Source organism: Argentina silus (assembly GCF_951799395.1).
Source record: "Argentina silus genome assembly, chromosome: 4".
NCBI lineage: Eukaryota > Metazoa > Chordata > Actinopteri > Argentiniformes > Argentinidae > Argentina > Argentina silus.
Window position 1 is genome coordinate 21,826,065 of NC_139658.1, and position 15,741 is coordinate 21,841,805.

The 15,741-nt window shown below is 45.8% G+C and overlaps 1 protein-coding gene across 7 annotated transcripts in view; it reads right to left on the reverse strand.

The window, feature by feature from the left end:
- Positions 1-665: 665 nt before the first annotated feature.
- Positions 666-15,741, reverse strand: part of kcnq2b (potassium voltage-gated channel, KQT-like subfamily, member 2b) — a gene marked incomplete at both ends in the record, with an annotated part of 41,017 nt that continues 25,941 nt past the window's right edge. The window contains 9 exons of one of the 7 annotated variants that reach the window (XM_083667558.1): positions 666-1,484; positions 1,949-2,075; positions 4,454-4,549; positions 5,565-5,696; positions 6,456-6,567; positions 12,089-12,136; positions 12,686-12,945; positions 14,064-14,093; positions 15,110-15,178. In XM_083667558.1, coding sequence (XP_083523684.1) covers positions 666-1,484; positions 1,949-2,075; positions 4,454-4,549; positions 5,565-5,696; positions 6,456-6,567; positions 12,089-12,136; positions 12,686-12,945; positions 14,064-14,093; positions 15,110-15,178 — 1,693 coding nt within the window. Of the gene's footprint in view, positions 1,485-1,948; positions 2,076-4,453; positions 4,550-5,564; positions 5,697-6,455; positions 6,592-8,574; positions 8,593-12,088; positions 12,137-12,685; positions 12,946-14,063; positions 14,094-15,057; positions 15,179-15,741 lie in introns of all 7 variants that reach the window. The other 6 variants (XM_083667563.1, XM_083667562.1, XM_083667560.1 and 3 more) reach the window with 6 other exon arrangements.

Sequence of the window (15,741 nt, forward strand, 5' to 3'; positions counted from 1 at the left end):
GTGTGGTATGAATATCATCAGTGCTATTTCCAACACATTGATTCAGATAAGCCTTAAAGGGTTGTGCACGAGAACGCCAAAAACGTTGGGATTATTACCTGGTCATACATCCCACAGGGTCTATAGACACCTTGTAATCTGTTATTACATTCTTCTCAATGATTAATAACACTCCAGGTGTCCTTATTACTGTGTAATTACACTTGTTATTAACACGTTTGATACCATTCCTCGTTCTATTCCATGCATTACAATGAGCCCGTCCTCCAATTTCTACCTCCATCAGCCTCCCCTGCTGTTCATACAGTGTAACAATATTAAATTCAAATGTTTACTACAAATGTCACAGTGAGTTACACAGTAATAAGGCATTTCATATCAAATTATCAAAGTATCATTCACTGATCAATCAAAATAAGAGAGGCATGTCCAGTGATGTCCACTGTAAATCACTGGGGAATTTAGAATAGAAAATCAGAGGAACCAAGCACCCTCTCCCTTTAAGAAGTCTCAGACTATCCCTTTAAGAGGTCCCAGCACATACCCTATAAGAGGTTCCAGTCCATACCCTATAAGAGGTTCCAGTCCATACCCTTTAAGAGGTTCCTGTCCATCCCCTGTAAGAGGTTCCAGTCCATCCCCTTTAAGAGGTCCCAGTGTTGGGCCTACTTGGGCCCTGACCATCCCCTGTCCCCGTAGGCATCGTCTCCATTGGCAGAGTGGGGAGAGGGGGCACACAAGTCAGAGTCGGTGTCGGACTCCCCCTCGGCGATGTAGGGCCTCACCTTGGCACAGCGAGCCACGCCACCGCCACCTCCCCCTCCTCCACCCCCGCCCGCAACAGCTGCTGCTGCGGCGGGGGTGAAGTAGCTGGTGTTGAGGAAATCATGGTTCTCCTTGGACTGGGAGATGCTGAAACCACTGAAGGAACGTTCTAGTTCCTCGTGGTCCACCGAGGGGATGGAGATGGACGTGTCGCTGTCTGCCTTGCCCTCCCTGTCCCCCTCCCCCCCACCTCCACCTCCTCCACCGCTGTTATGGTGGGCCCCTCGGCTGCTCCCGTTATGGCCCCCGGAGGAGCGCTCGTGAGCGGGGGGCGGTGGGATGCGGACCAGGGAGGGGTCTCCAACAGGGGAGGGGGTGTTAGCCTGGCTACCCTGGTGGAACTCGCTGATGGGGTGTTGATGCCAGGAGGTGGAGGGGGAGCAGTGATTGCCCCTGCCCCTGCCCCCACCACCGCCGTCCATAGGAAAGGAGCAGGCAGGAGGGGCGTCAAAGTTCTTCTGGCCAGTGGAGCTGCTGGAGCGGATGATCTTGGTGACGGAGCCGCTCTTCTCCATGTGGTGGTCCACAGGGCTATGGTAGGGCGGGGCCGGGTCGGGCTCTTTAGACCTGAAGTAGGCGTCCGTCTCGGACTGGGGGATGCCCATTCGCTGGATGTAGATGTTGACCAGGAAGTCTAGCTTACGCTCCATAGACATGACCTGGTCACAGATGGGGAAGGAATGTTCATCAAGTCGTCATGAGCATTTGGGACATAGGATTTAAAATGCGTAGAACATAGAATTGATCAATGATATTCCCTTTCAAAGGAACATTCCCATGGTAGGTAGACTGGAGCATAGGATGGTCCAGTGCCTTTACCACAGTGTGCAAAATATGAAACAGTGTCCATTTCTACTGTTTTGCCATGGACCGACAGCAGGGGAGGTATTCCATGGTTTGAACACAGTGGATACTGCCGTTAACAGCTAGCATTAACAGCTAACGGTAACAGCTAGTGTTAACAGCTAGCATTAACAGCTAACGGTAACAGCTAGAGTTATCAGCTAGCATTAACAGCTAACGGTAACAGCTAGTGTTAACAGCTAGCATTAACAGCTAACGGTAACAGCTTGCTTTAACAGCTAGCATTAACAGCGAGTGGTAACTGTTAGCATTCTCTCACCTGCTTCTCCACCTTCCCTAGACGTCCCATCATACTGGGGTCTTCAGTGCTCTCCCCCTCCGTGGTCCCTTTAGGGCGGTCCTTATCTGTTGTGACTGGAGTACCTCGACCAACTATCTGGTCCACTCTATCAGTTCAAAACAGAAGTATGTAACAGCAAGAATCAAGCCTATAGTTTGGGTGAAAATGTATTGAAAAATCGGCAAAGGCATAGCAAAAACAATAAACAAAACCGATAAAGCAATATGTGGTAAATCCCATGTTAACTCATATTAAGTCAGAGGCTCATATTGAATGGAACATCAAAACAAGTTGGACTTTTCCCGATTGTAGAGCTCAAGGTGGAGTGGAGGTGTAGAGAGGAGAGGGCCAGTAGGAGGGGGAGGTTGCCCCTACTAGACACTGGTTTTGGGTCACTTTGGTTAAGGTTGGGATATGGGAAGGTGTGAGCTGATCCTATATCTTTGCAAGTGGAGGTTGGTGGAGGTAAAAAAAAATCGAAGGACAGGCTCATTGTAATGCATGGAATGGAATGAGGAATGATACCGTATCATTCCTTATTTCATTAAATTTCTACCTCCACCAGCCTCCCCCCTGAGCTGTGCCTAGGGGCAACCTCCTCCCAGGGCAGAGTACCACCACCACCACCACCACCACCACCATCATCACCATCACCATCATCATCATCACCACCACCACCACCACCATCATCATCACCACCACCACCACCACATGCAGACCCAGGTACAGCCCTCCCCTGCCTATAGCACTGAGCATGATAGGGGGGATGGGCTCATGCATCGGATAGCATGGTGATGTAGATGTTGGTTCAGACGGAGGAGGACGAGGAAGAAGAAGAGGAGGAGGAGGAGGAAGATGAGAAGGAGGAAGAGGAAGAAGAGAAGGGGGAAATGGAAGAGGAGGAAGAAGAAGAGGAGAGATGGAGGAGGATGAGGAGAAGGAAAGGGTGAAGGAGAGGTGGAGAAGGAAGAGGAGCAGTGGGAGAAAGAGGAGAAAAGGGTGGAGAGGTGGAGAAGGAGGAGGAGCAGTGGGAGAAAGAGGAGAAAAGGGTGGAGGAGAGGTGGAGAAGGAGGAGGAGCAGTGGGAGAAAGAGGAGGAAAGGGTGAAGGAGAGGTGGAGAGAAGGAGGAGCAGTGGGAGAAAGAGGAGGAAAGGGTGGAGGAGAGGTGGAGAGAAGGAGGAGCAGTGGGAGAAAGAGGAGGAAAGGGTGAAGGAGAGGTGGAGAGAAGGAGGAGCAGTGGGAGAAAGAGGAGGAAAGGGTGGAGGAGAGGTGGAGAGAAAGAGGAGGAAAGGGTGGAGGAGAGGTGGAGAGAAGGAGGAGGAGCAGTGGGAGAAAGAGGAGGAAAGGGTGGAGGAGAGGTGGAGAGAAGGAGGAGGAGAGGGTGGAGGAGAGGTGGAGAGAAGGAGGAGGAGAGGTGGAGGAGAGGGTGGAGGAGAGGTGGAGAGAAGGAGGAGGATTCGAGGCCCTGGAGGGCTCCCTCTCTTTTATCATTCAGTTCTACGACTCATCAAATCATGTGGCATGCTTCATCATTAAGCATCATGCCAACGTGCATACACAGCTGAGGAGTAGGTAGAGTATGCAGTGGATGCAGAGTATGCAGTAGATTGAGTATGCAGTAGATTGACTATGCAGTGTATGCAGTAGATTGAGTATGCAGTAGATATAGATATATAGAGAGAGAGTATGCAGTATGCAGGAGAAAGATAGAGTATGTAGTATATCTAGTATGTAGTGTATGCAGTAGATAGATAGAGTATGCAGTGTATGCAGTAGATTGACTATGCAGTGGATGCAGTAGATATAGATATATATAGAGAGAGTATGCAGTATGCAGGAGAAAGATAGAGTATGTAGTATGTAGTAGATCTAGTATGTAGTGTATGCAGTAGATAGATAGAGTATGCAGTGTATGCAGTAGATTGACTATGCAGTGGATGCAGTAGATATATATAGGGAGAGAGTATGCAGTATGCAGGAGAAAGATAATGTAGTATGTAATAGATCTAGTATGCAGTGTTTGCAGTAGATTGGGTATGCAGTGTTTGCAGTAGATTGGGTATGCAGTGTTTGCAGTAGATTGGGTATGCAGTGTTTGCAGTAGACTAGTATGCAGTGTACTGTATGTAGTATAACGGTTTGGTTCATAGGCACCTCATCGCTCATAGTCAGCATCTGAATCTCTGTATTGTTTTATAGACTCTTAGTCAACGCATTAGAAGCATTTCAGCTCAACCACTTTTTTAGTCCGGCCACGTGACTGTCTGCTTACAGACTCAGACGCTGAGCTGCTGCCTAGCTACTGCTGGCTGCAGCTACAGTATGTTACTTTGATGATACCGCGGTATGGCCATAACCCATGCTAGTCACATGCTATCCCCTACAGGAGGCCGAACCAAAAAAATGGGTCTCGCTGGTGAACAGAACAGAGAAGGAACTGAGAGAAGCTGTTACTGCGAGCGATGCAGTCTCGTGAGACCGAACCCAGGAGAGAACTGGGGAGACTCTGGGGGTCCGTTGGATGAATACCTCTTATGGCGGGGGGTGGAGGGGCCAGTGGTCCCCACAATCATATCTATCCTGGCAAAGTAGACAGAGAAGGAACAGGGAGACACCAGCACAATGCATGATGAAGCAACACACACCAGACCACAACACACGCACACGCACACACACACACACACACACAAAACCAGGAGACACAGCAAACACATAGGGGCAAATAAGTGGTAATATATTCCAAACATATTCTCAGAGGCGCAGAGTTAACAGCTAAATGTTGTTATGGTCACGGTTATGCACGGTTATACGACGCCATCGTTCTAAAGCATAGTAAGGAGATTTTTGGTGTTTGTATATGTTTTATCATAACAATAATTTGGAATATATTTACATATATGTGGTACCATTTGAAACCTCACAACATATATTGTACTTATTCAAAGACACCGTTGCCCCTGTCTGGGATGAGACAGAGGCTGAATGCTGATTGCATTACTGGGGACATTAATTGGCAGTGTATCACATCAATGTGGTGTGGTGCAAGAGTTCAGGGGTCCATAGTGAAGCAGTGTATTCCTCACAAACACAGCTAGATGGTGTGAACACATCACATCACCACAGAGAAACAGACATACACAGCTAGATGGTGTGAACACATCACATCACCACAGAGAAACAGACATACACAGCTAGATGGTGTGAACACATCACATCACCACAGAGAAACAGACAAACTGAGGAGACATCAGGGACATGCAATGTACCAGACCCCTAATACTGTACAACCCTAATGGTCTGATGGTCTAGTTGAGGGCTGCACCTAGTGAGTTTGGAGGGAGAGAGAGAGAGATTGAGAGAGAGGAGGGGAGCAAAGAGGAGAGGAGAGGAGAGGAGAGGGGAGGGGGAGGAGAGGAGAGGAGAGGGGAGGGGAGGGGGGGGGGGAGAGAGAGAGAAAGAGGGGAGGGGAAGAGAGGAGTGGAGAGAGAGAAAGAGAGAGAGAGAGAACAGAAAGAGAGAGAGAGAGAGAGAGAGAGAGAGAGAGAGATAGTAGTCAGTCAGACTGAGAGAGAGAGAGGGAGGTGGGGTGTCTTGCCTGGACTGCAGGTTTTTGATGCGTGCCAGCATGTCCAGGTGTCCAGCAGAGTACTGCTCTATCACGTCCATCACGTCGTACGGCCTCAGGCTCTCCTTGAACTTCCGTTTGGACACCATGAACCTCATAATGCTGAGAGGGCAGACACACACACACACACACACACACACACACACACACACATACGCACGCACACACACACACACACGCACGCACACACACACACACACACACATGCACACACACACGCATGCACACATACACGCATGCACGCACGCAAGCACACACACACACAATGTGTCAGACATGATAGATTACAGAAACCAGATTAGCATTACACATTCTGCATCACACACCCATCTGAACAGAGCTACAGCTACTGTATGTGACAGGCATTCTAACGTGGGAGGTAAGAGGCAGATTAGGCTTCGTTAGTTATAGCCTTAATCAATGAACTCCTGTATTTTGGTCAATAAAGAAAATACACTGATTGACAGTTGATTTCATGATGATTTCTGGCAATAGCTTAAAGGTCCAGCATGTAGTTTGCATGGTGCTGCCCCCACTGGCCATATGCTACGTTTTCTAACAGCGCCAAACATACATGTCGCTGTAAACAAATAAAACGTGAAACAGTCACACAAAGGCCAGTGTCCTGCCCGACACCAGATTTTAGAACACATTTTTATTTGAACTAATACAGCGCTTTTTACTGAACCTTCTTCATCAAGTGATCTCACTCCTTGATGGCTACCGATTTATCATGGCTATTTAGCACTATTTTGAAGCAAAAAATCTACATACTGGACCTTTACGTTTGACCACAGCAGACAATAGCTCAAATTCTCCCCCTGGCTATACATTATAGAAGAGAGACAGACGGTGTCTTACCACACGGCCCGGATGGTGACTTTCAGGCCAGGGGTCAAGTCCTCCTGAGGGACAAACTCACAGTGGCAGCTCTTATTGTCATCCACTATGTCTTCTCCAGGGAGGCTGGCCTCTACAACACACACACACACCAGAGCTAAAATGTTAGGGTTAGGGGGTGTACAGTAGTGTGTGGTGGTGGTGGGGAGTGAGGGGACGGGGGACGGGGGACGGGGGACGGGGACTGTTATCTGATGTCCCTTAACCTCTACTCATTCAGGCCTGGATGTCTGGAGCCATGGCTGCATTTCATTCCAACAAGTGTTTCCCTCCCATCAGCTTTTGCCCTCTCTCTCTCTGTCTCTCTCACAGATCTGATCTGACAGGGTAGGTGTAAGCTATAGCGCCACCTAGTGTTCCCTCCCTGTGTTGCTTACACCCGTCCAGTCCTATCAGATCTGTGAAGGAGAGTGAACAACAGGGAGATGTGAGGGAACAACTGTCTGGAATGAAAAGTAGCCAAGCCAAGGCGAGGCACAACTAGTTTGTACAGCCCAGGATCACAGTGTGGGATTGGGCGTTGGGTCAGGTTCATGTCAGTGTCGGTTCATGTCATTGGCCAATGCAGGGAGAGGAGAGGAGAGGAGAGGAGAGGAGAGGAGAGGAGAGGAAGGGAGAGGGAACGTAGCAGTACCAGAGAGGAGGCAGTTTCAGAGGTAAGGGCTTCACCTCACTAGCCTGGCTCCAGATCAGTAGGTTCATCTGTATGTCGTTAACAACCATAGAAAATTGGCTAAAGCATATCTGGAGCAGTGGAGGCTGGTGGAGGTAGAAATCGGAGGACGGGCTCATTGTAGCGCATGGAATGGAATGAGGAATGGTATCAAACGCATGTGTGTTTGATACCATTCCTCATTCTGTTCCCTGCATTTCAATGAGCCCGTCCTCCGATTTCTACCTCCACCAGCCTCCCCTGAGCTGGAGCCAGGCCTCATGGAGGTATAGCATGACCAAGCTAACGTGCTCATAACCGAAGCTACGCTGTGATCGACAGCAGCCCACTAGCAGAGCCTTGAGACAGCCAGGGGCAAGGCCTTGGTAGCACATTGAATCCCTATGGTACAAATACGTTACAAATTACTATTTTGCATATATATTTGGTATATCCTGTACAGTATGGCATATTCCATATATTGAATATATATATACTATTTGGTTCAACTGTGCACAAATGTACTGTTTGTTGTGATTAGGAGAGCCTAAGAGAGCTTAAGAGTATTACACTACAATGTGCACACACTGCACTTCACTGCTGTTCTAAGAGCAGGGAGTGTGTTTGGATATTGACTTTTACGTCACGCATTTCACTTCCAATTATTCTGATGGATTGCCTTTCTACTTTGGGCTCCGGGGGACAGATTTAGAAAGTGTTTGGACTACTGCAGTTGGTGTAGACTGTGCATTGGTGTAACCTTCAAAACAAATGAGAAATCCGTCCCCTAGTAAAAAAAAAAAAAAAAAAAAAAGGAACTTTTCAGGACCTTAATGTGATGTGCCAGCAGTGTTTCAGCGTGGCCCTGAGTATCTAGCAGATCTGAGCGGCCAAATAAAGGACACTGGCCTTGTGGAGGGTCCAATACTCTTGGGCCACAGCACTTATAAACCGAGTTCTACTCCAACAGCCTTACTGTCATCGGGAGGAGGGAGCCAGTAACACCGTGCTCTATATGCCAGCGACTACAGAGCCGTGAAACTGCAACACGCGTCTGCCCCAACATGGCGTCCGCTATCAGTCCGAGGAGGGCAGCAGTTTCACTGTTCGGTAGAGCTGGGTTTACAGGGTCCATAGAGGACTTTATAGGCAGCCCACAGCTGGCTGTGTGTGAGTTTAGACAGTTTTTCTCATGCAGGTTAGAATGCAGGAGCGGCAGCCATTTTGTGTCGAGTGCAAAGCCTTCTTTCTGGTCTGCTTGCTTATCAATGGGATAATGGAACCCTTCGGTTACTGTGCTCATGGAATGGATTCTAGAATGGGGTTCTAGAATTTAGCCATGCATTCTATTAGTTCTGTATAAACGCTATAGTCTGTTTTGACTGGTCAGGAGGCCATCCCTCTAGCAGATAAGGGATGTTTCCTTACTGATTAACCCCTCAATTGCTGCGACGGAGGTGGAGAGGAGGAGAGACATCAAACAAAACTGGTTACATAGAAATAGTGGTAGAAATCATAATACAATGACAAGAACAGGCTTATCAGGAAATCAAAGACAACACTATGAGTGTAAATAAATGACCAGAGGGGGCAGTGGTTATATTCAGTGTCAGAGAGTCTGTATGGTCTACTGCACAAACTCTCTGAAGGTACAGCATCGGTGCACTAAGACAGGAATCGCTAGCTCTGGTCCACTATTTCTAGTACATGCTTTTGTTCAAGCCCAGCACTATCACACGATTCAGTTAATCAACAAATCATGGTCTTAAATTCAGACCATGATTAGTGTACAGTAAGTATTAGTGTAGTGTACTGGAGCAAAAGCCTGACCAGAGTTGACCACCACAGCAGTAGTTTAGGACTGACTACCACAGCAGTAGTTTAGGACTGACTACCACAGCAGTAGTTTAGGACTGACTACCACAGCAGTAGTTTAGGACTGACTACCACAGCAGTAGTTTAGGACTGACTACCACAGCAGTAGTTTAGCAGTAGTTTAGGACTGCAGTGTACTGGTCAGATGTTCCCAGGGAAAGGGAGGTGGAAGCTTTGTAAGGATGTGGTTTTCTTCGGCCCAGTTTTATAACAGTAATTAGAAGAACGGACTAGAGAGAGGACAACATCTGATTCAGCCGTAGCCGCGGACTGCATTAAGGATAATTACATTATATATATACTCCTTCATTCTTTGCCAAGGGGAAGGGAATAGTCATTGAGACAGAGAGAGAGAGAAAATAACTGAATTGATATAAAAAGCATGTATGAAATGGGGTCTGTAATATCTCTCCATGAACGTGGGTAAAAGCTTTGAGTTTTTCCTCATTGTTATTGCCTGAGTGCTGTTCACTGTGCTGTACCTTCAGAGGTAGAATATACCACTCTCACCCAACAAGCTGATGTATGGAGTAAAAAATAATCATAGACATCCCTGTGCATTCTTACATCATCATTTATGTTTTAACAACAAGAAAACATAGTGCTTCAGGACTGTGAGACCCGTGATCAATTTTGGGCGGAAAACCAACAGTCAACTTAAAGTGATGCATTCATCAGAGCCAAGTTGATTGATTTCATCATAGAGAAAGAATTCATCAATTCATCAATGAATTCTAATTCCATGGATTTCATCCCCCAGTTCCCAGTAAACTACGTCATAACAGTGCAGTGAGTGTTGAGCGTTGTCTAGACCAGAGGACTACTCTGTTTATCTAGACAAGGGAGTACTGGGAACACTGGGAACACTGGGAATAGGATTGATCATATACATCTCAGACCTCCGAAAAATAATAACAGTGCCTCCACCAAACGATCCCAATATTATTCATCAATTATTATTATTCCTCTGGTTAGTGGTCCTTGACCACTAACCAGAGGAAAACATGCTTGACCAAGACATACAGCATCAAACCAGGTGTCGTTGTATGAGTATCAAACATCAACAAGAGGATGCTCATACGTGTTGCAGTCACTCTATTGCATACCACACGCTGCAACACTGTATCATGGAGGCACATTCTGTAATAAAACGGCAATCTGGCAGTGAACTGAAAAATGGTAGCCTACACTCTGCCTTGCAACAAACAGTCATCATGACTTGGAAATCTGCATTGGATAAACATTTTGCTCGCAGGAAAACACAGTTAAAAACTGTTTTGCTCGCAGGAAAACACAGTTAAAAACTGTTTTGCTCGCAGGAAAACACAGTTAAAGCTATGTTGAAGCTACATGGCTAAATCAGGGGAGGCTGGTGGAGGTAGATATTGGAGGACGGGCTCATTGTAACGTATGGAACGCATGGACAGAAATACAGTCTGATACCATTCCACATGCCATGCCATGCATTACAATGAACCCGTCCTCCGATTTCTACCTCCACCAGCCTCCCCTGGGCTAAACACATGAGCCTGGTCCAGTTGAAGCTATCCAGTTGAAGCTACACTGTACCATTGAATTATATTGTGTATTATTCATTGATTATAGAATACATCCTGTTTCAAAATAGGGTTGTATTCTCTCTTGTGAGCGTGGCCCAGTTGTTGACTATTAAAAGGAGACAAGGCAGCAGTGCTGTCGTTTGGAGACTTGCCAGCTTGTTCAGCAGAATCTTCCCACTGGTGCTGGAAAGCTGACTGTCTGACAGAGCTACACCAGAACAGATGGGGGGATCTGGCACACTGGTGCTGGAAAGCTGACTGTCTGACAGAGCTACACCAGAACAGATGGGGGGATCTGGCACACTGGTGCCAAACGACTATGCTCTCATATCTCTCATTCAGGAGTAGGAGGAGGAATAATCGTATTCTTCAACAGAGGACCACACTGGGAATAATTGTAGAATGATGTCTTTGTTATCCTCGCTGGCCTCTTCACTTTTTAACTGTACTCTTGGTTTTACCTCTTAAATGAATCAAATCTAAACTAGCTAATCAGCATGAGTGTTAGACTTAGCTATTCACTTTATTGTGAACACAGGGTTAAGATTATTTTTTATAAACACTTCAAACATTGATGGTATCGAGGGTCTCTAATGGTTGTTGCTTATGAAATTAAAGTCCTGTTGAGGCTTAATGTCATGTCAACTGGTTGCTGCAAAGAGAGCTGTTAATAACGGGTGAATAATGTTATAAAGCATTCATAACACGGTTATAGATATAGATACACAATGCCTGCTATAGCATACCATGACCTTTATGAAAAGAGAAATGGTAAAGCACTCAAACCATCATATGGCCATTTCTTGCTTCAGAGCACTGTTAGCATTGCACATGATTTCTACAAAGTGGTAAAACGCAATGGGTAAAGAAACAACGTCAATCGTGAAGGTGATGCCAGACTGGATGCTGTCCCATACATCTCTAAAAGGCTCTGCGGGAGGGTTCGGGTCCATTCTATTTAAATTCAGCAAATTCTGGAGGTGATCAGAATTGCTGATGTAAAACAATTCTTATTTTCAGTTTATTGAGAAATCTTAGAAAATATGGCATTGTTGTCATTATTTGAATTGTAATTTCAATTTACTTCCTGAATTGACTGAATTTAAATGCAACCCTCCCCAACCCTGCTGTACAGTTGGTGCAGTTATAAAAAAAAAAAAAAAAAAAAAACTGAACAAATCAAAACCATTCCTCTCCAAAGATGAAAAACAGACCAAAAAGAAACCAAAACCTGACATCATATCTGTACACTGGTATCAATCATAGTGTTAAAAGCATCAGACCTGGGTTAAACACAATGTCAGATACCTTCTAATAATCTTGCTTGATTTAGTACGCTTGGCACAGAAGAACAACCATCAGGTGCCAAACTTGGGCTAAATCAATAGCACCTTGGATACTCTCAGGTTTTTGCCATGTGTATTTGACCCAGGTCATGTTAGCATATGTCTTAGTGGTTGCTGTGTGGAGCGTGAATGCAGCTATCCACCCTCCCAGAGAAACCTGACCTGGTGAGCTCTTCTGTCTGAAGTCTTCATCCTGCAGCTCTATCAGGACTTTAGAAACAGCCACGGCAGACAGAGAGACGGAGAAGGAAGCCGTGAGGATCCAGATTCAGCCAATCATTGTCAAGGTACAGAGAGCAAAGCCACCAACAGCAACCACCACAAGGATTACGTGGACACACAGATACATAGGGCATAGGGTATAGGGTATAGGGCACAGGAAATAGGGCAGAGTATACAACATCAGCTCATATAGACCAAACCACAGAGGAAAAACTAAGGAATACAACACAATATACAATGGATACAGTGAGTGTTGAGCGTAAAACATGTTCTAGAATCATTGGAATCAGAACCCTCACAGAACAGAATAGAACAGATAGAACCACACAACCAAACACACCCATCCACCGGTCCCCGGTCAATGGGTTAAGACTGCTGGACAACGCAAAACACTAACCACACAATATAACATTTAAAACATCCATGACATGTGTCACATCAGTGTAACATGTAGCGTGTTCAGGAGCTTGTGACAGCACGTAGGTCTTAATTAACATATTTACAGACCCCCCCACGGAGTGACAGAACCTCTCCTACCTTCGGAGTTCTGCCGCGAGGCGGCTCCCTTGATGCGGAAGGCATGCCGCGCCCGGCTGCGGTCGCCGAAGCTCCAGCTCTTGGGCACCTTGCTGGGGCTGTCCTCGATACTGACGTCCGCGCTTGGGGAGCGGCGTATGGGCTGGCCCCCCCCTCCCTGGGTCTGGGTCTGACCCACGCCTCCTTGGGGAGAACCTTTCCCTTTGGTCCCCGAACTCCGGGGACTGGAGAACACACGCTCCTTCAGACTGACCTTCTGACTGGGGTGGGGGGGTCAAAAGATTATTACAGAGTCATCATTCGTAACATCATTCACTTCTAACCAAGGGTACGGTCTCTTAGTAAACCTCTCTAATTTCTAGGACTTACATTAAGGACTAAAGTAAAGATAACACAGTCCATACGGTTTCCTCTATGCAGTACCTGACTCCCTACCTGACTCTCTACACAGGCTCTCATCATTCAGACTTCTCCCCATCCCTCAGCTGTGATGGTACATGACACGGCCACCACATGACGGGAGGACAAGGTCAGAGAACAATGTTGTGACATGCCCACAAATCAACCTCTTATCGACGTCACACCCAACATGCATCATTAGTCACGGTACAGGTTGGACAGATATGAAATGACATATAAAATAAGAGTCAGCGCGAGCCTCGGGCCCCCCCTGTGCTGTCCTGTCCTTGTACACGGAGCAGCTGGTCACCTTGGTGATATGACACGTATCTGACTCTATACCTATAAATGTTTGTTGTGCTCCTTGTTCAGGGTCAGCTTGGTGGTCTGGCACTAACTGTATGCCTGTAAACGTTTGTTGTACTCCTTGTTCAGGGTCAGCTTGGTGGTCTGACACTAACTGTATGCCTATAAACGTTTGTTGTGCTCCTTGTTCAGGGTCAGCTTGGTGGTCTGACACTAACTGTATGCCTATAAATGTTTGTTGTACTCCTTGTTCAGGGTCAGCTTGGTGGTCTGACACTAACTGTATGCCTATAAACGTTTGTTGTACAGTGGAACCTCGAGATACGAATTTAATCTGTTCCGAGACTTCCTTCGTAAGTCAAAACATTCGTATCTCAAATAAAAAATAAAAAAAAGGGTTCGTGTGCAGGCGGCTGCCACTTCTCGCGAAAAAAAAGGATTTGTATCTCAAATTTTCATTCGTATCTCAGAGCACAAATTCTATGAAATTTCAATTCGTAACTCAAAACATTTGTATATTGGGGCATTCCTATCTCGAGGTTCCACTGTACTTTCTGTTCAATGACCTCTTAGGGGACAGGCTGAATATGTTTGGGTTGTCGATAGAAGATGGTTTGAGATTGTTGTTTGTTTGTTTGTTTGTTGACATTGTGTGAGATGCTGTCATGCTGACCTGGGAGAGGGCTCGGGCTGGGCGTCCTTTCTGTGTACACAAAAAGCACAGGTAAACACACATACACACATTCTGTTGTCAATAGTCTGTCTCTCAGGTAAAATCAGAGTGCACAATTGAACATGCAGTACAGCTATCTGGGGCATATGAACAACAATGTACTGTACGAGAATGGGATGAGAACATATTTAATGCACTTATCCACAAGTTTACACATGAATGATGTCACTAAGAGAGATAGAGAGATAGAGAGACAGACAGCTAGATAGAGAGATAGACAGACAGATAGACAGAGAGAGATAGAGAGATAGACAGCTAGATAGAGAGATAGACAGACCGACAGACTGATAGAGAGATAGATAGATAGATAGATAGATAGATAGAGAGACAGACAGACAGACAGACAGACACAAATATAGATAGATAGATAGATAGATAGATACAGATATAGATAGACAGATAGATAGATAGATAGACAGACAGACACAAATATAGATAGATAGATAGATAGATAGATAGATAGATAGATAGATAGAGAGAAAAAATGGGAGTCAGTAAGGCAGTATAGGAGGTGTGGGATTTAGTGCCTCATGAATGCAACTCTTAACTGAAGGTCAGTATCGATCCCCAAAGTGCTGTACAACTGCACTTTAATGCTGACTAACAACCACTTTTATTACGAAACATTAAATAACAAGATATAATCAATAACCTGGCAAAATACACCAGCAAGTCCTTTAGATAGATAGATAGATAGATAGATAGATAGATAGATAGATAGATACAGATATAGATAGACAGATAGATAGATAGATAGATAGATAGATAGATAGATAGATAGATAGATAGATAGATAGATAGATAGATAGAGTTAGGATAGGGTGTCACATTTAGTGTCACTCCACAATAATGCAGCAACTGATAACAAAAATACAGATCACATTGACATAAAAAAATCACATTGTGGACCACTCAGAAAAGCCTTTTGAGACACGTCTGTGGTGATAAATGGAGAGGAGTGAGTTTTGAGTGTTACTGTCTCTGACCTGAAGGACAGTCCCGACTTGCTCTTCAGGTTTCGGAGCAGATCCAGTTGATTCAGAGGAGGAATGAGTCTGGAAAAGAAGAAACATGCGAATTGATGTTACAAGACAGTGAAAACACTACACTGCACATTCACACTCTAGTTACGCTGGACGTTTCTGTCAGAATAGCTATGGGGTGAAGTTGCCCATAAGCAATCATCTAGGATCAGCGTTCGGGGATTACCATCCCCGAGTCCTAACCTTAACCATTAGTGGGGGAAATGCAAAACGAACCTCAGATCAGCGTCCAGGGGCAAGTTCTCCCTACTCTGTCAGAATACATATTGAGGGTTCCTTCACTGCCATCTATTGGTGGTATGTAAAAGATGTCCGTTGTGAGTCCTTGAGAGGTGTCCAAGTCTTAAAGCCTTTTTTTTCTGCAGATGAGGTATACATATAACATATTCTGCTAGATTACTGGCTCTGAGCCCACCATGCGCCAATCAGATACGGCCAGCTGGTATTTGCATCTCTCCTGTCAGCGATCAGAAGCATTATCCTCACATCTAAGAAGTCAGGCTATTCTACAGTACGGTGCTATCTCTATTGAGAGGTTATGGGTGTGGAAACCAAGACGTCTACCATTACAATGA